The sequence below is a fragment of the Theropithecus gelada genome, chromosome 2, assembly GCF_003255815.1.
Source record: "Theropithecus gelada isolate Dixy chromosome 2, Tgel_1.0, whole genome shotgun sequence".
Lineage (NCBI taxonomy): Eukaryota > Metazoa > Chordata > Mammalia > Primates > Cercopithecidae > Theropithecus > Theropithecus gelada.
The window spans coordinates 28,210,539-28,236,103 of NC_037669.1; the positions used below are offsets into that span (position 1 = coordinate 28,210,539).

General features: G+C 37.9%; 1 protein-coding gene across 2 annotated transcripts in view; it reads right to left on the bottom strand.

Annotated features, from left to right (window-relative positions):
* The window catches only part of IFT57 (intraflagellar transport 57), a 72,071-nt gene that overhangs the window by 27,325 nt on the left and 19,181 nt on the right, over positions 1–25,565 (bottom strand). For both annotated transcript variants that reach the window (XM_025377032.1, XM_025377031.1), the window contains exon 6: positions 13,171–13,293. In XM_025377032.1, coding sequence (XP_025232817.1) covers positions 13,171–13,293 — 123 coding nt within the window. The remainder of the gene's footprint in view (positions 1–13,170; positions 13,294–25,565) is intronic.

Genomic DNA, 25,565 nt, shown 5'->3' on the forward strand with positions numbered 1-25,565 from the left:
GGCATCAGAAACTAACTTCAGGCAACTTTCTGGTGGACCAAACTGCAAGAAAGGTGGCAAAGGCTCCCAGCCAACTCCTTGCACTCCAGCTCCCTGACCCGGGCCCCCGGGACTTGCCATATTTCCCTGATTATTCAGAACAAGATCTCCAGTGGATTGACAAGCTTCCCCTAAAACGGATCCAGAATGGGTGGTGGACTGATACTAATGACCAAACCATCCTACCAGAAAAATTAGGACAACAAGTGTTAGAACACATCCACCGAACCACCCACCTGGGTGCTCGGCGGATGATAGACCTGATCAGACGCTCTAAACTCAAATTCAGACATACAGCCGAGATGGCCAGCAACATCGTGACAAGTTGCAAAGTCTGCCAGCTTAACAACGCCTACCCCCAATCCCAGGCTGCAACGGGAACAAGGCTCAGGGGAACCAGGCCCGGTATCTACTGAGAAGTAGATTTTACTGAGATAAAGCCAGGAAAATACGGGTATCGGTACTTACTTGTCTTTGTAGATACTTTTTCAGGGTGGACTAAAGCATTCCCCACCAAAAAGGAAACTGCTCAGGTTGTAGCAAAGAAAATCCTGGAAGATATCCTCCCCAGGTATGGCTTCCCTGTCCAGATAGGGTCAAATAATAGGCCAGCCTTCGTCGCTAAGGTAAGTCAGGATTTGGCTTCCATCCTTGGGGCAAATTGGAAACTACATTGCACTTACAGGCCCCAGAGTTCAGGACAGGTAGAGAGAATAAATTGGACCTTAAAGGAGACCTTAACTAAATTAACTATGGAGACTGGCGCTAATTAGGTGGTCCTTCTCCCCTACGCTCTGTTCCGGGCCCGTAATACCCCTTACAGACTGGGCCTTACCCCTTATGAAATTATGTATGGCAGACCCCCACCCTTAGTTCCCAGCCTAAAAGATGATCTGCTCAAGTCTGAAACAGAAAATGTCTCTGAACTCTTATTTTCCCTACAAGCCTTGCAGAAAATTCATCAAGAAATCTGGCCCAAGCTGAAGGAACTATATGAGACCGGTCCCCCGCCGACACCCCATCCATACCAGTCAGGAGACTGGGTCCTGGTCAAGCAACACCGACAAGAGACCCTAGAACCCAGGTATAAAGGACCACTCCAGGTACTCCTAACCACACCCACCGCCCTAAAGGTAAAAGGCATCGTGTCGTGGATCCACTACACCCACGTCAAGCTGGTAGACCCAACCTCCGACCTCCTGGGACCAATCACGGCGGCGGCTAAAGCACCGGACACGTGGACTGTGGACAGAGCTAAAAACAACCCCTTAAAACTCACCCTGCGCCGGCAGCATAGCTCACTGCAAGCATGCAGTTAGGTAGTCTAACCCTAACGTTAGTCGCCCTAGTGGCCGCTGGGGAAATCACAAAACCAGCTCTTAATCCCTTTGTCTGGAGATTCTGGCTTTATGAAAACCGAACCCACCCTGGACAACCTCATAAGCCCGGGAAATTATTGGCCAGTGCTGATTGCCCCTCCTCAGGGTGCAACAGCCCAATTCTACTAAATTTTACTGGTTTCCAAATAGCCAAACCTATGACACCAACAATATGCTTTGAGTTTGATCAGACTAAATACAATTGTAAACACTATTGGTGGCACCAAAATGCCGGCTGTCCTTATAACTATTGTAACATCCATAGACCCCGTTATTGGGGAGAAAAAAAACAGTTAGACCCTAAGTGGCCCTTCCATCGTAGACGGGATGGAGACTTTTCATATACATAGATAGTTAGAGACCCCTGGAACTCCCGCTGGACCACGCCTCAACATGGGGCTGTATACTACTCCCCCTCCTCCACATGGCCTAGCAGTCACCTCTATCTGTGGCGAGGCCTAGTGCAAGTACTGCCCCTGGTCCACGGGAATATCCAACGACAAGAAAACAGACTAACACAAGACTTACATCCTTTCTCCTGGTTAAAGTTATTACAAGAAGGACAACCTACTGTGTCTCCCTGTCACATTAGTTCCCCGATTGACTCTACTAACTACTGGCGAGTTCCTAGGGTATACCGGTAACTGGACTAGTGCTGTTATTCACCCAGACCCTAGACCGAGACCTGCACGAGCCATATTCCTCCCCCTCATTGCAGGAATCTCCCTCACCGCATCCTTCATTGCGGCCGGACTGGCGGGGGGAGCCCTAGGTCACACCCTCATAGAAAGTAACAAGTTGTACCAACAATTTGCCGTTGCTATGGAGGAGTCGGCTGAGTCCCTTGCCTCCCTTCAGCGACAGCTCACGTCCCTAGCTCAGGTAACCTTGCAGAACCGGAGGGCCCTAGACCTACTCACTGCAAAAAAAGGTGGTACATGTATATTTCTAAAAAAAGACTGTTATTTCTACATAAATGAATCAGGACTTGTAGAGGACCGGGTCCAACAGTTACGCAAGTTAAGCACTGAAATAAAAACACGGCAGTTTGCTTCAGCTGCAGACCAATGGTGGAATTCCTCTATGTTTTCTCTGTTAGCCCCCTTCCTTGGACCCCTGCTAAGTCTACTATTTCTGCTCACCGTAGGACCTTGTGTTGTTAACAGAATTTTACAATTTGTTAAAGAGAGATTTGACACCATACAACTCATGGTCCTCAGAGCCCAATACCAACCTGTAAACGCTGAAACAGAATCAGACTTATAAGACCCAAGATTGGCTCTAAAGATACCTGAAAAGAAGGGGGGAATGAAAGGAGCTGGGCACATTCCTCAGCCCCGGGCTCAAAACTCCCTGAGCCTAGTACAAACACATCCCATCCTCCCATCCCACCACATACCACCATATATCTCAAACTCCCTGAGCCCAGTACAAACACCACCTGGAAAGTCTCCGATAAGGGGACAGCCGTTCAAGGTTACTGAAAGCGCGGGAGCCAAAAGAATTTTTTTGTTCCCCTGCAACTTTCGGGCTATAAAAAGCAAACGCTCGCATTGTTCGGGGCCCTCTTGTATACTGTGGAATGGAGGGACCAGGTTCGAACTTGTAGTAAAGATCCTTGCCGCTTGGCTTTGACTCTGGACTCTGGTGGTCTTCTTTGGGGAACAAACGGTCTGGGCATAACAAGGGCTGTTCCCAGTGTATACATTAAGTCACTGAGGTAGGACAAAAGGTTGCTACGGTCCTATTATTTTATGGTTATTATAAGCGTACTGGAACTCTAAAAAAAAAAACTTGTTTGTATAATATTATTCTATACAAGGTATGTAGCCCAGGAAATGACCAACCTGATGTGCGTTATGACCCATCTGAGCCTCCCATGACCACAGTTCTTAAAATAAGATTAAGGACGAAGGACTGGTGGGAGCTCATAAATGATATGGGTAAAGTGTTAGCCAAAACAAAACAAAACAAAAAGGTTGCCCAAACAAGTCACCTTAAAATTTGATGCCTGTGCTGTCATTAATAGTAATAAGTTAGGAATAAAGTGTGGTTCTCTTAGTTAGAAAAGAGGCTAAATGGCAGAAAATAAGTACATCTATCATAAATTAGGACTGTGTGAAAATAAATGTAAATACTGGTCTTGTGTCATTTAGGCCACTTGAATAAAAGAAAAAAAAATGATGAAGAGGATCCAGTCCACCTTCAGAAAGGAAAAAATTGCCCTTCCTGTACTAAGGGACAATGTAACCCCTTAGAGTTAGTAATAACCAATCCCCTTGATCCTCGCTGGAAACAAAAGGGGAATGTGTAACCCTAAAAATTGATGGAGCTAGACTGGATCTTCAAGTAAATATCATGGTTTGAAAAGAAGTTTATAAATGCTGTCCTGAGCCAGTATCAAATCTTCTATAATAAACTAAATGTGCCAGTACCAGAAATTCCAGGAAAAACAAGAAATTTGTTTTTGCAATTAGCCGAGCATGTAGCACAGTCTCTCAATGTCACTTCATGTTATGTATGTGGAGGAACTGTAATAAGAGATCAATGGCCATTGGAAGCCCGAGAATTAGTACCTACAGACCCAGTTCCTGATGAATTCTCGGCTCAAAAGAATCACCCTGATAATTTCTGGGTCCTAAAAGCCTCAATTATTGGACAATATTGCATAGCTAGAAAAGGAAAAGAATTCACTCAGCCCGTAGGATGACTTAGTTGTCTGAGACAGAAACTGTGTAATAGTACCACAAAAACAGTCACTTGGTGGAGTTCAAATCATACAGAGAAAAATCCATTTAGCAAATTCCCAAAGTTGCAAACTGTGTGAACCCACCCGGAGTTCCACCAGGACTGGACAGCCCCCGCTAGACTGTATTGGATACGTGGGCATAGAGCTTACACCAAATTACCTGACCAGTGGGCAGGTAGTTGTGTTATTGGCACTATTAAACCACCTTTCTTCCTACTGCCCATAAAAACAGGTGAACTCCTGGGCTTCCCTGTCTATGCTTCCCACAAAAAGAGAAGAACAGCAATAAGAAATTGAAAAAATGATAAATGGCCCTCTGAGAGAATCATACAATATTATAGACCTGCTACTTGGGCACAAGACGGCTCATGGGGATACTGGACCCCCATTTACATGATCAACTGAATCACACGGTTACAAGCTGTCTTAAAAATAATCACTATAAAACCGGCAGAGCCTTGACTATTCTGGCCCGGCAAGAAACTCAGATGAGAAATGCTATCTATCAAAATAGACTGGCTCTCGACTACTTATTAGCAGCTGAAGGAGAGGTCTGTAGGAAATTTAACCTTACTAATTGCTGCCTACACATAGATAATCAAGGGCAAGTAGTTGAAAACATGGTTAGAGATATGACAAAACTGGCATATGTGCCCGTGCAAGTATGGCATAGATTTGATCCTGGGGCCATGTTTAGAAAATGACTCCCAGCGCTAGGAGGATTTAAAACCCTTATAATAAGAGTTATAATAGTAATAGGAACCTACTTACCGCTCCCTTGTTTGCTACCTGTACTTCTTCGAATGATAGCTTCATTGCTACCTTAGTTCACCAAAATGCCTCAGCACAAATGTACTATATAAATCACTATCGATCTGTCTTGCAAGAAGACATGGATAGTGAAAATGAAAGTGAGAACTCCCACTAATAAAATGAGTGACAGTCTCAAAGGGGGGAATAAGGGAGGAGACCACCCCTCATACTGTCTTATGCCCAATTTCTGCCTCCAAGGGAAGAAGAAGTAAAAACTAAAAGGCAGAAATGAAATCCACAAGCAGACAGCCCAGTGCCACACCCTGGGCCTGGTAGTTAAAGATCAACCCCTGACCTAACTGGTTCTGTTATCTATAGATTACAGACATTGTATAGGAATACACTGTGAAAATCCCTATCTTGTTTTGTTCCGATCCAATTACCGGTGCATGCAGCCCCCAGTCATGTACCCCCTGCTTGCTCAATCATGACCCTCTCACACGCACCCCCTTAGAGTTGTGATCCCTTAAAAGGGACAGGAATTGCTCACTCGGGGAGCTCGGCTCTTGAGACTGAAGTCTTGCCAATGCCCCTGGCCGAATAAACCCCTTCCTTCTGTAACTTGGTGTCTGAGGAGTTTTGTCTGCTGCCCGTCCTGCTACACTGTATTTGTTGCAGGCAATGTGGGAATAATCATGATCACTGGAAATACGTGTTTCCTCAGGGATGTTCCTGCTTTCTAGAAATTCCTCTCGTTGTAGAGAAAAATAAAACATTGTACATCATCGGTAAGGAAGGCGATGATAATCACTGGTATTCTCACACCTACCTATCACATAATTGAAACTGGAGATCTATAATCTCTAAATATGATACCTTTTAGTGAAAAAATTATATTTCTAACATGCTCAAAGACTATCTTTACTGAAACTAAAGAGTTTTCATATGTTGACTCAGACCTATTATTCATGCTTACTCTATTAACACCCCCTTTCATATGGCCACATTGATCTTCTGAGTGAGAATTTCCACGCTTTAGAAGGAGTTACAAGCAAAGAGAAGAGATTTGGCAAGTCAGACAGGGAGTGAATCAGGCCTCTGTGAGAATGTGGGAACACCCAGAGGCCAAATGAGAATTTAATTATTTTATAAGATGCTGAGTAACTACAGTGGAACACCAGAACAGGTGACCCCAATAGTACTCCCAACTTCAGGAATGTACGAACCAAAACTTGGATCTCATACTGATAAAACTCCCCACTTCCTCCCAGCTCAAAAAACCCTAAAAACAATAGAGGTTTCTCCTGCATATTTGAGAAACCAAGAAACATGAATTGTTACTTGGTAGAAGGAAACAAAATCAAATTAATGGGATAAAAACCATAGAGGTAAAATTTGTTAGAATATTAAGAAATTTTTAATAAAACTCAGTGATAGAACCACTTTAATATAATTGATTAGAAAAATGAGTCAAGCCAACAAAAAGTACATTTTGTAGGAAGGTCCATATGACAAAGGCTTTATACTTCAATTCATAGTTCATATTAAGTAATTTTAAAAAATCATTCTTTGCAATAATAAAATATTTAGGTAGTCTAGAAATTTTAATTATAATCGATGTGTATTAATTCACTGCTTTCAATCACAAATGTCTAGTTGAGGTATATCAGCAGTGAGGCACCAGCAACTTCCCTCTGCAGTATTTATATAACATGGAGTCTATTGGTTATTTCCTTAAAACTGCTACCACTGTTGATGCTCTTTAGTTACAACTGATGGTAATCTCTAAAGCAAAAACAGTCATTCTCTTATTTCAACTTGTGATAAATGGAAACTTTCTCTGATCCAGTTGAAACGTTTATCACACTCAGGGTAAACAGGAAGGAAGGAATCATCAACTATCTTTAAACACAGAATATCCTGGATGTTCAACAAGACTATGACAGAAGCAACTACAAATCTTTTTTAGTTGCTTAAGAATAGCTGGATTTTTCTCCAACCCTTTACTGTATTTTCACATGTATAATTTTAAGCACAATATTCCCACAACTTTGATCTCTGTCCAGGATCCACATGGAACAAACAAACAGCTGACCTTGCAATACAACTTTAAGTCCACAAAATAACACTTGTTTACAAATACAACAGCCCAAAACAACATTCTGTTTTGTGTAGTCTCTTAAAGAAAGCTTGTCTGTGAAAGTCCATCAGTGAATAGTTCCCCTCATTCTCTGGGACGTCATGGCAGTTGAGTAATCATACAAGCTGCTCTAAAAATGAATGTGTGCCTAGTTAATTTAGGCTGTTTATTTTGATAGCATTCACCTCTTTCTGATTATAGCAGGTGTTTTAAGAATACATTCGCTGAAAATTGTATTTTGTTTAAACAACAGCAGCATATACATTTATGGCCTTACTACATTAAAAAGCATTTATTGTCTGGCAGCAATAGATACGATTACAAACATTTGTGACAGTAATTGGAGCTATTATTCCTGCATCGAGCCACATGGAGACCGACTTATTGCCACCTGTATTTACATTTGTTACTGGTAATTGTAAAAGCTATTTTTTTTTTTTTGTTTGGCACCTTGTTTTTCTTTAAATTACATGGATATTTCTCAACAGAAGGTCTACCAGAAAATCTGTAAGAATTATAACTGTAGTTTCTCCATTATTCAAATAACAGGCAGAGTCCCATTTTAATAACGATTATATACATAAAACGTATTCCCATATTCTAGGCCACAGATTATATATAATATATATATTATTATATATTGTATATATAGATTATATATATATATATTTGCTCATGGATGCAAGAAACCTACCAACATATCCTAACTAACAACCAGAGTATAAGTCTTAACAAAGACTCTTTATTCCTAAATCATAACAATTTATAAATCCCTGCAGGTCAAAAATATTTAGAGAAGCTAAATTTTATTAATACCCACTTATACTGCATCCATGGCAGAAGGTCAAATCAAGTTACCCTCTCCACTGCTTTGGAATGAGAGGGAAAAATCCTCTATTGTTTCTAGAGGATACAGATTTGTCTATAATATGAGAAAGTCTACCATTGTAACTTTCTGCAGGATTTGGCTTCCAATTCTAAGAGACTTAGATCTAATATAGCAATTCTGTGGTCCCTCCAGGTTCATTCAAATGGAATTCTACCTGCTGATTAAAGGAGGCCTCTCTTCTCTCTCTCAGGTTTTGGCTCTCACTGTGACTAGAGAGGCCCAGGGGCTCAATACTATTGCAATGATTCCATCCTTAGCACAATGACTCTTCCAGAAATGTTTCCTGCTGTGAATCACTCAAGGCAACGCTTATACAGTTTATTTATGTTAAAACAAAATCCAATGGCTTGGAGTTGAAATTTAAAGTTTAAGGTTCTTTTCACAACTGCACTCTAAGTCAGACACTAAATGAATAGGTAAGTATTAAAAAGCAGTGCAGTAAATCAAAGGTTTGAGATAATTAGAAACACATGCTGTAATACTTCCAAGGCCTTTTAAAAATAATCTCTTTATCTAAATTCCTTGTAATGAATCTGAAGATTTACATAATTATTAATACTAGAGACATTTTGGTGGAATGAAGGGGATACCTACCCAACTATCTTTTAAAAAACAAAGTAGGAAACATTTAATTATAATTTGGAAAAAATTTACTTAAGTCATTAATCAAAATTCTAATTACAATATCCACAGGGCATTAAAGCATGTTAGAACATTTTTTCATTGCATTAAATACCTAATATTAAATCACTATAATGCACAATCGTTTAGTAATAAGTACTGCATAATTGAAGAAAAGGGCCTAAGTAGGGTTTAGTTGAAAACTGATTTCACACTTTCTGCTCTTCCTTATTTCTAGAGAACAGGAATAAATATTATTAATGATTATTTGGTTTCCATTGTGATTAAAAAAAACTTGCCTTGAAAAAAAATCATGCTCTTGATAAAGACTAATAGGATTGATGATTGTAGAAGCCACTTTCCTTTGGGTCAATACATGAAGTTGAGACACTAATTGTACAAGTAAACAACAGACAACAGCCAGCTCATATACAAATATATAACTGTGACCCACCATCTGCAGCAGCCAGACCAGGAAGCAAAACCACAGCCTCTGTATCAACCAGCCCCAAACAGGGTTTAATTAATGACTGCTGGCTTTTCCACTTTTGCGTGCCACCCACTTCCAGTGTAGGACCAACCAGACAAAGCCAAATATCCTCCCCTCCCTTAACCAGCCAGTCACATATTATATCCTGCTTCTAGTTTAGCCTACCTGAAGATTACCAGCCATATCTGAACATATAGTAAATCTTCCCTTTTTTCCACTAAAAATCATTTAAATTTCCCTACCTGCTTTTGAGTCTTTGCCAAACAGAGATGACGGTGGCTGACTCCCTTGCTATACAGTAAGCTCTGAATAAATAGCCTTTGCTTGGTCTCACTTGGGTGGTCTCCATTTATTTTAACAAAGTCAAAGGTTTGCTTTGTCTAGTAAAAAGAAAACTCAAAAAGATAGAATATTCTTCCTCAAGAAACAGTATTAAATATTTCTTTAGCAATTTAAAATTAATCAAAATTACAGAAAGTGAAAATTTATATGAATATGCATTGACCTTTTCTATTTCTCCAGAAATATGGAACACGGAGAATTCATTGGCAGCTCAGCTTCAACTTTTGTTATATTCAACTCAGCAACTTTCAATTGATTCATTTAAAAATTTAAAAAGTTTGCATGTTACTATAAGGAATTTAAAAATTTTCAATTATGTAGGAAAATATTATCCTTCAATAATTGTCCTAAAGCACTACTCTAGTTTAGGTATCCTCAGACAGTCAGTTTCTAAGAAATTGACTCCTGAGCTGTACTCATTAGGTCATAACTGAGGCATTACTAAAGTGGCATGAGCTAGGATTTGGCTGATTTTTACTCTCTTAGCAGAACTTCTGGCTGCATCTTTAGCCACATTATTCCAACTTGGGGCAGATCTGAATTGTTCTCTGGATATATAACCACCCTAGAAGTGCAGTTGTCCCTTGAACAACACTAGTTTGAACTCCATAGGTCCACTTATATGCAGATTTTTTTCAATAAATACATACAAAAAATTTCTAGAGATTTGCAACAATTTGAAAAAAGTTGCAGATGAACCACATAGGCTAAAATATCGAAAAAATAAAGAAAAAGCTAGATATGTTATAAACACATAAAATATACATAGATACTAGTCTGTTATTTACTACCATAAATATACAAAAAAACTGTCACGAAAAGTTAAAGTTTACCAAAATTTATGCACACAAACACAGACTGTACATGGTGGCACCATTTGCAGTTGACAGAAATGTAAATGAAGGTAGACATGCAGTATTAAATCATAAGTGTATAAAATTAACTGTAGTATAATCTGTACTACTATAATAATTTTGTAGCCACCTTTTGTTATTGTGATGAGCTCAAGTGTTGCAAATATTGCTTAAAATGTGTGAGGTTAATCACGTCCAAGTGAGCAGTTAGTCTCTATAATAAATCGTGTATCACAGTAAAAAGTTATTTCTTGAGGTTTTCATGTACTTTTCATGTTTAGTGCAATATCTTCAAGTATTTTTCATGTTTAGCGTAAACCCTGAATAACACCATGGGACCCATACAAATGTCACCTGCAATGCTGGAAGTGCTCCCAAGAAGCAGAGAAAAGTCCTGACATTACAATAAAGAGATGAATTCCTTGATATGTACTGTAGATTGAGGTCTGCAGCTGAGGATGCCTGTCATTTCAAGATAAATGAATCCAGCATAAGAACCATTGTAAAAAAAGAAAATTTATGAAGCCATCACTGCAGCTATGACAGCAGGCACAAAAACCTTTCACTTTTTGCAAAATACTTTTTCTCTTTTACTGAAAATGCAGCTTTTATGTGGGCGTAAGAAAGACATACTTACAGCCTCCATTATGATTCAAGAAAAAATGAAGTTATTATTATATGACAATTTAAAGCAAAAGGAGGGTGAAGGATCTAAAGCTGGAGAATTTGATGCCAGCAAAGGATGGTTTGATAATGTTTGAAAGAGGTTTGGCTTTAAGAAGTGTCAAAGTAACAGGAGACTCAGCTTCTGATGACTAAATGGCAGAAGATGAGTTCCTAGGTGCCATTAAGAATATCACTGTGGAGAAAAGATATCTGCCTAAACAGGTTTTTAATGCAGACTAAAGTGCCCTGTTATGAAAAAAATAAGTGCCACAAAGACATTTATTAGTAAGAAAGAGATGTGAGCACTAGGATTTTTTTTTTTTTTTTTTGAGACGGAGTTTCGCTCTTGTTGCCCAGGCTGGAGTGCAATGGCGCAATCTCAGCGCAACCTCCCCCTCCCAGGTTCAAGCGATTCTCCTGCCAGCACTAAGATTTAAAGCAGGAAGGGATAAACTAATTCTACTGTTTTATGCAAATATAGTTGGGTTTATGATTAGGGCTGCCCATGTATAAGTTTTGACTCCTTAAAAATTTAACTACTAACAGCTTACTTTTGACTAGAAATGATACTGATAATATAAACAACCACATATTCCTTATGTTATATGTATTATATACTGCATTCTCACAACAAAGTAAACTAGAGAAAAGAAAGTGTTATTAAGAAAATCATAAGAAAGAAGATACATATTTACTATTCATTAAGTGGAAGTGGATCACTAAAAAGATCTTTATCCTCATTGTCTTCACGTGGAGTAAGAGGAGTGGTTGGTCTTGCTGTCTCAGAGGTGGCAGAGGCAGAAGGGGAAGAGGAGGTGGAAGAGGATGCAGAATAGCAGGCATACTGGGTATAACGTTTATTGGGAAGTCTGCCTATAAGTGGACCTGTGCAGTTCAAATCCTGATTTTACAGGCTACTAGGCAGAAGGGACTTGCCTTGTCTCAGATTAACCTTGTCTTTGGACTTGGACTTTTGGGGTTAATGCTGGAATGAGTTAAGACTTTGGGGGACTGTCGGGAAGGCATGATTGTGTTTTGAAATGTTAAGGACATGAGCCAGGGGCAGAATCATATGGTTTAGCTTTGTGTCCTCACCCAAATCTCATCTTGAATTGTAATCCCCAAGTGTTAAGGGAGGAACCTGGTGGGAAGTGATTGGATTATGGGTATGGTTTCCCCACGGGGTTCTTGTGAAAGCGAGTGAGTTATCACGAGATCTGATGGTTTTATAACTGTCTGGCATTTCCCCTGCTCACTTCTTCTCCTTCCTACGGCCTTGTAAAGAAGATGCCTTGCTTCCCCTTGGCTGTCTGCCATGATTGTAAGTTTCCTAAGGCCTCCACAGCCATGCTGAACTATGAGTCAGTTATACCTCTCCTTTATAAATTACCCAGTCTTGGGCAGTTCTTTATAGCAGTATGAAAACGAACTAATACAACAATATTTATCAAATTGTAACTAGAAAGGAAGTAGAAACTTGATACAATGGGTGAATTAATCTGGTCTAATCCCTAAATCTTATTAAATATGACTTCTTGATTATTTTAACATTTTATTTATTTATTTAGAGATGGAGTTTCGCTGTGTCATCCAGGCTGGAGTGCAGTGGTGCAATCTTGGCTCACTGCAACCTCTGCCTCCCAGGTTCAAGCGATTCTCCTGCCTCAGCCTCCTGAGTAGCTGGGATTACAAGCGTGTGCTACCATGCCCAGCTAATTTTTGAACTTTTAGTAGAGATGGGGTTTCGCTGTGTTGGCCAGGCTGGTCTTGAACTCCTGACCTCATGATTTGCCCACCTCGGCCTCCCAAAGTGTTGGGGCCAGCATTTTATTTTTAATCACGTGTATTGAATAGATTATCTAAGAGCACTTCCAGACTGCTTTCTGTTTTGCCATGCAGCAGAGCTCTGACCTATCTTATAACTCTAATCCGTTGGTATGGGCATGGAATTCCTATTCATCTAAACATAATATGACTTCCCAGAAAATCTTCTGAGAAAATACCCCTCAACACCAGGCAAATATGATGTCTTCCAAATCACTCTTTTAAAGATCTTTGCTTCGCTTTTTGGACCAGATTACATTATTCAGTTATTCAACAACAATTTGTTAAATCCTTATTAAGACAAAAATGCTGAAAACTGAATCCTACTGCCCTTCTTTAATAATTTTTATAATTGGGAGTACCCCTAACCCTGAAGTTTCCTTATAACATTTTTTTTTAAGATAATGTGTTCCCTCTTTGATACCTTATTGTCAGTCCTAATCGTGACTTTCAGTTGCGGTAGTACACGTTCCACTTCTAGGCTCCATTCCGCAGCATCTGTTGTGGATTCCAAAATATCTTCTTGTTTGGCAGTCTCGTTCATATCCTAAGAAAGGAAAGATATCACAAGATTGAGAGTTTATAAAAAGAAATGGTAAAAATTTGAGGCATTTTAGCAGTACTGCACAATTTAAATCAAGAATTGGTAGTGTTAAAATTATAGTGGAAGAAGAAATTCTTTTCTGTCTTCCTACAATGTTGAAAGAAAATAATGCACCAACCTGGTAGAATAGCAAAATACATATTAAAAAAGAAGCAAATATATGATTCAACTATTTTTACAAGGAAAAATGTTTCTGAGACATCAGATTGAACTCAACAGGAATACCATCAAATGGACCAACAAGCCATTTAGGTATGTTAATTGGTAACAGTAGAAAAGATGTTTGGTAAGAAAACTCACTCATGTTGGTAAGAAGGCATGGTGGCGGGTGCCTGTAGTCCCAGCTACTTGGGAGGCTGAGGCAGGAGAATGGCGTAAACCTGGGAGGCGGAGCTTGCAGTGAGCCAAAATTATGCCACTGCACTACTCCAACCTGGGTGACAGAGCAAGACTCTGTCTCGGAAAAAAAAAAAAAAAAAAGGAAGAAACACTTAAATTTATTACACTGAAATACAAACCCCAAATCTGAAAGACAAAATATAAAAAAATTCCAGAAGGAAAGAATTGCTCTTTACAAAATTTGTATTCATAATTGAAGTGAAAATTTATTAGGTCGAATTATAATATAGCTTAAAGTGTAATTTAATATAGACATACTTGAACTCAAATAGGGAGGGGGCCAAATTTCTGCATTTGGTTTCTGCATTGGAATAACAAAAATCCATCATAATTGTTTTTGAATTACAACAAAAAAAGGCCCACTCTTTTCTTTTTTCCCACCCCTTCACATTTCAGCATTATGTATGGATCTGAAAATATAAATAATGTAGATTAATGATTTAAAGATAAAATCTAAGGCAGTAATTTTGGTACCAATTCTTCCCTTTAACTCTCTTAATAAATTATAAATCTAAAGAAAAAATTAAAATATCAATGTTTATATAGAGAAAAAGAGACTAAAGAGATATAAACAGACATAAAATGTATGAATCTTATATGAATTCTAATTTTAATAATCTATAAAAAGATATTTTTGAGACAGTGAAGTTTTAATATGGGAGAATACTGGATGATATTAAGAAATTACTAATTTTATAGGTATGACATGACATGGTTTTGTTTAAAAAGACCTTATAAGTTAGAAATAAATGCTAAAATATTTACTGATGAATTGGCAAGATGTCTGAATTTTACTTTGAAATACTATGAGGCAAAGAAAAAAAGGGAGGCAGCTTTAAATAAAACATGATTGACAAAATGTTAACAACTGCTGAAACTGGATAATGTGGCATGTTCATTATCTTATTCTAATTTTGTATACATTTGAAACATTCCATAATACAAAATTTAAAAATAAAAACTAGGTGAACAACCTCATGATGAAATTACATTCCCAATATATATTTATGTCACTAAAATCACATTTCTTAAATGAAAGCTCATTGGATTAGTCTTTCCAATCAGATGTAACACTAACCAGAAGATTAATCTTACATTAGGGTTTGTATTTCTGTGGGAGCCTGAGGTCTTTAGAGGCTTTGAACTCACTCCCAACTAAGACTCTGGAACAGTGCTAACATAAGAAAGCCTCTCCTACCTCCTAGCTCATAACAGCAAGTCCTGTTTAGACTCAGAGCCTTAAAGCCTATACTGCTTTTTGTTCAGATTCAAGGGACTATATATTTTTAACTTCACCATTTGAGAATGGATAACTAATACACGTTTTTACACTTTATAATACATGGTCTGAATGTATTCCATTTAGAAAACCAGAAGTATAAAAAACCAAAACATTAAGTAAAATGTGAAAAAAAAAAAAAAAAGCTCAAGATTCTACTTCAAATATCTAAATATGGAAACATTGTATTATTTAGAGTACTTAATGCTGTATACTTCTATATAAATTGGATCTAGGGTAGCACAAGAGTATCATAGCTGGCGAAGGAGGTGCTTCATTCACAAAGTAGATACGTGTGAAGTTACATGAGACTGTGTATGACGGCAGGAAAAGAGATAATGGGTCTCTGTGTCAAAACCTAAAGCAATAGGGAAGGTTCTCTGCCATGTAAATTCACACTGGCATCAATAAGATGCATATGTTTGGAAGAACTAGGCATATGCACATTCACTGGCACATCTGAGTACCTGTCTTAGACTCCACGAGACCCAATTTCTCATTTTATATACCACACAGGATAAACTAGTGGGGGCTGGGGTAGGGAGGACATATGCCTTGCTAGTGGTATATGAGCCCTGACCTCAGGGCATGTGTGTGGGTATACACACAGGGTTACACCTGCCAAGGTTATGGGCCCCCACATCCCAACCCTGCAAAATCAGGCTGCAACAAGACAGCATGCCTTCTCAGCAGCAGTTTTGAGTGATTCTTAATAGAATGTAGATACTGCATCAAATGATAAATTCAGTAACGTTACAGGGAACAAAATCAATATATAAAAATCGGTATCATTTATATATGCCAACAGTAAACAATTTGAAGTAGAAACCAAGAAAGTAATCCCATTCACGACAGCTAAAATAAAATACCTAGGAATAAACTTAATCAAAGGAGTGAAAAAATCTTTAGAATGAAACTACAAAAACACTGATGAAAGAATTGAAGAGGACACAGAAAAGGGAAAGATATTCCAAGTTCATGGACTGGAAAAATAAATATTATTAAACTGTCCATACTACCCAAAGCAATCTACAGATGCAATCCCTATAAAAATACTAACGACATTCTTCACAGAAATAAAAAAAAAAATTCTAAAATTTATAAGGAACTACAAAAGACCCAGAATAGTCAAAGTAATCCTGAGCAAAAAGAACAAAGCTGGAATCATTGCATTACCTGACTTCAAATTATACTACAAAGCTACCAGAACTAAAACAGCATGGTTCTGGCATAAAAACAGACACAAAGACCAATGGAAAAGAACAGAGAATCCAGATTTAAATCCATGCATTTACAGCCAACTCATTTCTGATAAAAACACCAAGAGTATACATTGTGGAAAGGACAGTCTCTTCAATACATGGTGCTGGAAAAACTGGATATTCATATGTAGAAGAATGAAACTAGATGCCTATCTCTTACCATACACAAAAATCAAATCAATATGGATTAAACACTTAAATCTATGACATGAAACTATAAAACTACTAAAAGAAAACACTGGGGAAATGCTCCAGAACATTGGTCTGGGCAAAGATTTCTTAAGTAAGACCTCAAAAGCACAGGTAAACAAAGCAAAAATGGACAAATGGGATCATGTCAAGGTAAAAAGCTTCTGCACAGAAAAGGAAGCCATCAACATAATGAAGAGACAACCCACAGAATGGGAGAAAATATCTGCAAACTACCCATCTGAAAGGGGATTAACAATCAGAATATATAAGGAGCTCAAACAACTCAGTAGGAAAAAAACCCAAATGATCTAATTAAAAAATGGGCAAAAGATCAAAAGAGACATTTCTCAAAACAAGTCATACAAATGGCCAACAATTATATGAAAAAATGATCTCTAATCATTACTAATCACCAGAGAAATGAGAACCAAAACCACAAGATACCATCTTACCTCATTAAAATGGTTTTTATCACAAAGACAGGCAATAACAAATGCTGGCAAAGATATGGAGAAAGGGGAACACTTGTATACTGTTGGTGGGAAAGTAAATTAATATAGCCACTATGGAGAACACTTTGGAGGTTCCTCAAAAAATCTAAAAATCTATCATATAATCTAGCAATGCTGCTGTGGAGCATATACCCAAAAGAAAGGAAATCAGTATGTTGAAGAGAAATCTGCATTCCCATGTTTACTGCAGCACTATTCACAATACCCCAGATAGGGAATCAACCTAAGTGTTGATCAAGGGATGAATGGATAAAGAAAATATGGTATATATACACAATGGGATATTATTTAGCCATAAAAAGAATGAAATCCTGTCATTTGTAGCAACATGGATGGAACTGGAGGTCATTATGTTAAATGAAATATGCCAGGAACAGTAAGACAAATATCACATGTTCTCACTCATATGTGGAAGCTAAAAAAAATGTAGATTTCATGGAGGTAGAGAGTAGAATGATGGTTACCAGAGATTGAGAATGGTAGTGGGGAGGAAGGATAAAAAGGGAATGGTTAGTGGATATGAAAATATAGTTATTTAAAACTGCATTAGTTATATAGAAAAAATAAGACCTAGTGTTTGGTAGCACAATAGGGCAACTATAATTAACAATAATATATCATATATTTCAAAATACCTAAAAATGTGTAATGGGAATGTTCTTACCACAAAGAAATGATAAATGCTTGAGGTGATTGATATCCCAACTACCCTGATCTGATCATTACGTATTGTATGCCTTGTATCAAAATATCACATACAACCCATAAATATGCACTATGTATTCATAATAACTAAAGATAAAAAAATTAAAAAATAAATAAAAATAAGTTTGATTTATGGAGTACCATTGGGGTGAACTGAAGCTAGATGCTGTTGATTAAATCCCAAAGCCAGGGCTCTCCAACCCTCATTTCCACCCTCATTTCCAACCCTCATTTCTACCCCCTTTCTTTCTCTCCTTACAAGATTGAAGTTCAGAATCACCAAACAAGACAAGGGGTCACACCCATCCATACTCCCACTTTCTTCAGGCCTGGATGCGGGATTGTTCAAGTTGTGAATAACATACTCAAAATGTTTTACTGAAGGAAGGGCATTTTTCATAAAGACAGATGGGTTTGCAGTGGCCGTTTGAACTAGACCTAGAATCTGAGGCAGTAGGGTACATAAAGATCAAATGCTGCATTAAGGTATGCCAGTGCATAAGCTATTTGTTTTTAGTTGGACCCTTTAGTAAGTTGCATTTACCCTTACTAGCTTATTATTTGGTTCCTGTAAGCAACAATTTGCTAACTCCCACTCCCAATGTCCTAAAATGATTTAACGTAGGAGCTCAAAAATTTTCACTCACTCGTAGGCCATAATTAATATATGAGGGGAAATGGCCCAGTTACTAAATGAATAAAGGGCAAAAAGACAACATTAGATTTGGCAGAGCAGCATTAACTTATTCAAACTATACAGTTTCTTTCTACATCCATGTTTGCATATCTATTTCATAACCTCACTCCTCACTCAACATTTCTTAATGCCTAATAACTGGATACATTAACTGAGCAAGCCCTATATATAAAGTATAAATCATTTTAAAACTATACTGTGCCTTGGTTATAATACTTTGAGAAAACTTTTCTTCCCAATTGTTTTTCCATTTAACAAATGGTACTTTATGTGGGTTACTTGAAAAAGAGAAATAAACTGCTGTTTCTTTTAATCAAAATTTTATATCATCATGACAAAGTCCCTCTCTAACATGTTAACTAAGATAAAACATTGCTTTTGGGAAGTTTCATTTTCCAGTTACTGCTGCAGAAGAAACAATTAGAAGCTCATAAGGCACAAGTTATCTAGAAGTCTCATTTATAATTAATTAATTAAATAATAATCCATTTGTTAAACTCCTACAACATTCAAGGTAAGAATTCAGGCACTGTGCTTGGTGTAGAAAGCTAAAAGGATTTAATTGCTGCCTGCAAAATTTGCAGACTACTAGGAAGAGCCTGAGGCCAGTTAATGGGAGTAATAATTGGTCCTAGGTAAAAGGAGAAACTGATGAGATGGGAGCTGATCCTGACTGCCAAAGGAAGAATTGAAAATAACAGTCTACACTATCCCATAAAGTAACCTTGGGCTCAAACAGTGGGGCACACCATCGAAGTCAGTTCAAGAATCAAACATACAGTGTTAAAAACCTACTCAGAATCCTGTTCCAGTAATTCTCTGGTCAAGCATCAAAGAAAGGCTATGTTCTGTAAAAATAAACATGAGATGGCAACCTCATGGATATACTAGTGTCCAGATTCATTTGAAGAACTCAAATCATATACCTACTGAGAGGGTGTTAAAAGTCAAATTAACTCTCAAGATTATTGAGAGTCAAATTAACTCTCAAGATTATTAATTTGTTAAAAGTCAAATTAACTCTCAAGTTATACCTGATATAAATGACGAGTTGATGGGTGCTGACGAGTTGATGGGTGCAGCACAGCAACATGGCACAAGTATACATATGTAACAAACCTGCACGTTATGCACATGTACCCTAGAACTTAAAGTACAATAATAATAATAATAATAATAATAATAATAATAAAACGTAAAATAAATAAATAAATAAATACTCCCAAGACTCAAGGAAAAGGGAACTAAGTTGTCTTAAGAGTCACAACAGTATGGTGTAAATGTTAAGAGGGATGGGTCTGGAATCACATCTGCTCAAATCCCACCTCCATGACTTACTAGCTGTTGGTCAAGTTACGTGACCTCTCTAAATCTCAGAGTACCCATCTGTAAAATGAGAGTAACAGCACCTTCCTCATTGGAAGGGGTGCTGTGAGCATTAAATGAGACAATGTATTTAAAAAGCTTGCACAGTGTATAATACATATTAACCCCTGGTATATTTTAGCAGTTATTATCATTATTATTACATGTCAAACATGGTATTAGATGCTTTTACATATGGGTTAAATGCCCAACAATAACACCATGAAACACGGAGTCTTATTACCATCTTTTAAAGTGAGGAAACTGAGGCACAGAATAGGTAGGTGACTTTTTCAATGTCACATCCAGTGATTGGTAGGTCAGGCAGCGTTACTCTAGAGCACAAGCTCTAAAACACCTTACCATATGTCTATCAACCCTTTGTCACCTAGGCTATAATTATTTTTCTCCAGTTTGTCACTTGTATTTTAACTTTATGGTGTTCCCCACTCTGCTTTCCCATAATATAAAGTTTTAATTTTTATACATTCAGATTTGTATTTTATGTTTTGGATTTTCTTGTCATGCTTAATTATGCCTACTTCAAACTGTAACACTTGTCACTCCTCATGTTTGGTGTGTGAGTGTGTGTGTTTTGTTTTGTTTTGTCGAGACAGGATCTCGCTCTGTCACCCAGGTTGGAGTGCAGTGGCATGATCTCGGCTCACTGCAGCCTCTGCCTCCAGGGTTTAAGTGATTCTCCTGCCTCAACCTCCCAAGTAGCTAGGACTACAGGAATGCACCACCATGCTAGGCTGATTTTTGTATTTTTAGTAGAGATGGGGTTTCACCATGTTGGCCAAGCTAGTCTTGAAATTCTGGCCTCAAGTGATCCACCTACCATGGCCCTCAAAGTGCTGGGACTAGAGGCATGAGTCACTGCACTTGGCCTCATGTTTTTGTTTTATTTTTGTGCCTTATTATTTGTTATTGTGATCCGTGTGGAGTTAATTTGGGTGTAATGTATGAGGGAGAAATCCAGCTTTTTCTATAAATGGATTAGCCTATTATCTCTTCACCATTTAATTGAATAGTTGTTTTCCTCACTGATTTGCATTGCTTCATATACTAACATGACCACATATTTGTATTATTTTATAGATTCTATACTACTTTGTTAAATTCTGTGTATATTTTCAGACTTATAAAAAATTGTATCAATATTACACAAAAAATTTCCATATACCCTTCATTCAGATACCACTTCCAAATGTTCTCATCTTACATAACTTTGGGCTAATTACGAATAAAAGGGCACAATGTTTCTATCTGGATGCTGAGATTTGGGAAACTTTTCACATTTTTCTTTACACTCTTTTGTTCTTTCATTTTTTAGAAAACACAAGGAACATATTTTACTCTAAAAAAGAATAAAGTTTTTTCAATAAGCAGGTAAAAATAAAATTTGATTAACTTCCAAAAACCAGCAGGTACAGGTGGTATGCTGTAGGAGTCTGAATGAGAAAGACAAGTATGTTTTAATGCAATAGTGAGTTTTAAGTTTAGCCTTGCAAGAATGTATGGGATATAGACAGGCAGAAAAGAGACAAGCCAAGTGTTTTCAGTGAGGAAAACGGCATAAGCCAAAAAACTGAAATAGGAATGAATATAACTTGTGAGGATCAAAATGAGAAAAGAGTCTAGGGGCTTAAAAAGGTGAATACTGGCTGGGTGCAGTGGCTCATGCCTGTAATCCCAACACTTTGGGAGGCCGAGGTGGGCGGATCACAAGGTCAGGAGATCGAGACCATCCTGGCTAACACGGTGAAACCCCGTCTCTACTAAAAAAATACAAAAAATTAGCCGGCGTGGTGGCGGCCGCCTGTAAGTCCCAGCTACTCGGGAGGCTGAGGCAGAAGAATGGCATGAAACCAGGAGGTGGAGCTGGCAGTGAGCCGAGATCGCGCCACTGTACTCCAGCCTGGGGGGACAGAGAGAGACTCCGTCTCAAAAAAAAAAAAAAAAAAAAAGTGAATACTGGAGAGGAAAAGAGAGTTAAGTACATTGTGAAAGACCTTGAAATCTAGGGTAAGGAATATGAATTTTGTCCTCCAGCCAGAAAAGAAGCCAAGAAGTTATAGGCAAGGTACAATTACTGTATTTATTAATACTTATCCAACAACTATTTATTTAGTGCCCACTATGTTCCACATACTGCTATAGTCCAGGAATAGTGACTACAACAACCATCCTCACGAATAAAACATGTTAGCTATGTTTTATAAAGACGTATGGGTTTTTGTAGATTTTGGGGTTGGCTATGGGACTAAATGGGGCAAAGTGATAAGGGAAGTGTCATTGAGGAGATAGAAGAGATAGCATTTCAGCTGAACCTTGAACATTTCAGTCAGGTAGAGAGACAGTGGGAAGGTATTTTAGAAAAGAGATAATAGGAAACAGAAGCATTGGATGGGAGCAGATATGCTCACAAGGTATTTGAAAGCCTATGAGGGCACCCATTTAACTGGAATAAAGGGTTTGTAGAAGAAAATGAGGTTAGCTGTGTAGACAATAATCAAATTGCTAAGGGCCTTGAAAGTCAGATCAAAATTTTATTCCTCTATACTCTATATAAATGGACCTGTAGGCAATGAAAGCCATCAAACGTTATTGAATTCAAAATGACCTGTAATAGTCATGTTTCAGTAAGTCAGACAGAGAAGCAGGGTGAAAAATATTTTGACAAAGGGTGGGGGTGGGATTGAAAGAGGAAGACCAAAGACTATTTAGAGCATTACTGTTATATAGTCCAGACAGGCAATGAAAAGAACATGGCCTTGTAAGACAGCTGAAGGGATGGATATAGGAAATGTTTCAAAGGCAGCATCCACGGGTCTTAATGACTACATAGATAGCCCGGGTAAAGATGAATCAGACATATATTCAAAGCACTAACATTGCCAGGGGTAAGTGGTAAGTGGCGATCAGGATTTGAGAGATGGGTGGGTTTAAAAAATACAAACTTGTAGAAGACTGAAAAAAACGTATATAGTCTGGTACCCATTTAATATATTGAATTACATAATAAATATCTGCTACTAGTGTTGATGGAAGGAACTATAACCTACCTGTTTATAGAATGACAGCTCTCAAATAATATCTTAAAAAATCATTATTTTATTACTTTTCATCAGATTTCCCTGAGTCATTTCTGTAGGAGAGATCTTGTGTGACAGCAAATTTAGTCTAGTGGGCCTTCAATAATAATCCATGTGACAGATTATGAAAATGAAGCCATGACATCACCAGGGCTTCCCAATTTACATAGAAATGCAAGCTTCTTGATAACTTATATCCTATGTAAGTATCTTACTCAAAAATACTCATGGCAATCTAGGGACTCATTTGTATTGAGGGATTGGGGCTTTTTCTAGTCTTCTATGGCACATAAGAATGTTGAGAACTAATTCCAGTTTCTAGGAAAGGTAAAAAATTATAAAAAATAAGAAATGCATGAAGCGCATACTCTATGCCCGCACAATGTCAGGTACTGCCCACAGGTTAGGTTTTAATAATCTCAAAACAAGACTGGTTAGAATTATTTGTGTCCCATTGCCAGATAAGAAAGCAGAGTCACAGAAGTTAGTTAACTTGCTATGGTCATGTGGCGAGTGACACACAGTCAGGAATTCATCTAAGGCTGCTATTTCTGCCATAGAATCTACCTTGAAGGTATGGACTCAGATCTGGAAGGGACCTTGAAAAGTCCTTGCTTCCTACTTTTTCTAGGCCTACAATGAAAGCAAGAAGAAAACAAGGATCTCTCTTACTTCAAAAGTGGGTGGAAAAGCTACATTGTAGATCAAGCAAAATTCGAACTGGGTGTCTTTTACACCCAGCAGGAACTGCCATTTGAGCCTCCACTGAGCAGTGAGAAGCAGAACTTTTTTCTCTAGCCCACATTTCCTATTCACCTCCAGATGTAAAACTGATGGGGGTGGTAAGGGTTAGTTACCAGAGAAATAAAAGCATTTACTCAGTCATAATGTGTCCCATCACACTGAAACATGTGGCATTTTAATTTCTCCTGTGAAATATCAACCATAGACTTCTCTCATAACACAGATAGGAGGTCTAACACTCAACTGTTTTAGGAAAGCAGAAGAAAAAACATTCTCCTTAAGCAGGAATCAAAAATTAATGGCAACTGATAGGGCAAGCTGTACATAGAACAGTTTTTTCTCCTAGATTACTTAGTAAGGATATTTTGTCTAAAATAAAAACATAAAAACATATGTAAAATTTAAAAAATTAAAGTATTTAAGATATTAACCAAAAAAGATCCATCTTCTTCCTCTCTTTGATTACAATACTGCAGTTTTGCCTAGATGAAACTCTAAACCTGAAATGACATTTTTACTCTAAGCTCATATTTTTACTTCCTTTCACCTTTTGTGTTTCAAGCTAAAAAGTCTCTCATTCTTACTTGGTATCATGAATTTCTTGCTAAGTAATTAAAAACCAATTGTGTTTAAACCTTTTGAGATACTTGGTTTTACACTGTGTAACTCAGGATTTGGTTTCCAAAACCTCAAATTTAGCATCTCAAGAAAGAATAGTATCTATGGCATGTTTAAAAAAATGTTTTGAAATGAGGTGATGGGCATTTAAAAATAGAGAGTGCGTGGCTCCCTCTCCTCTTTTTTTCACTGGGGGAGGAGAATGACACATCTGCATTATGCTGCCAGAAGTCTGTTGCCATGATTCTGTTGAGTTTCACAAGGGTGAATGGAGATACAAAGACTACTCATAATTACAGCATAGCCACTGTGAACACGCAAGCAGTGCCCAATTGACATATGCAAATTAGAAATGGAAATGACTAGCACACCTTGGTACCACCTCATCACTAGAGTCTTCCTTTCCTGCTCCCACTCCCTAAAGCTCTGAATAGTCTACTATACTCTAAACATCACAGGCCCAGTCCAACTGTCAGAACTTTAATTCAGCACCAGTGTCCTTTCTCATGGCCACTCTTAGGGTAACTTTGGCTAAATTTCAGACTTCAAGAACACTCAGGAATCAGAGGGACATAAAGAACATGGAATTCTGTGGACTAGCCTTGAAGCCTAATATCTGTTCGTAATGCTTTCCTTCTAAGAAAAGTTATCTCAAAATTCAAGTAATTAAATTACAAATGAAATTGTGGAAGATGAAGCAATGCGTCACTGATTACAGTTGTCGGCAAAATCATAATTGGGGTAAGGGAATTAGAAAGGAAAATCACACAGAATGACTTTAAATGTATTTTTTAAACCTTAAATAAATGTTCTCAAAAGCAACTGCTTCCAAAACAAACCAATGTCATTGTTATAAGCATTCATCATCAGTAGGAGGAATATATCTTTTTCAGTGTTCATGAAACTACTGCTGTGTCATGATCGACTTAGGCAGATGTTTAAAGTTTAGTCAATGGGCAGATGGTATCTCTTTACAAATTCTTCAAGTTAGCAGTTACAGGCTTCAACTATGCTGTGGTAGTTAGGAAGATGGGTCACCAGGACCTCTTTCAAGGAAGATCTTGCTGCTGAGCTTCAGAGAATGTGGCTAGCAGACAGCCTCCTGCTGTCAGCTCCTGCAGAGAGCCATTTCACCTGGGAGTATGCCCTTCCCAGGGCAACTGGCCTTCAGCAGGTGAGCTAAGCAGGCAACACTTGGCTCTACCAGGTTGGCCAATCTTTGTCAGGCCTGTATCGCAGCATGACTTCTCCCTCTGCCCAATCCTACTTTCCTCTCCCCTCCTTTCACATGTGTCTATTTCTTTTTTTTTTTTTTTTTTTTTTTTTTTTTTTTTTTTTTTTTTT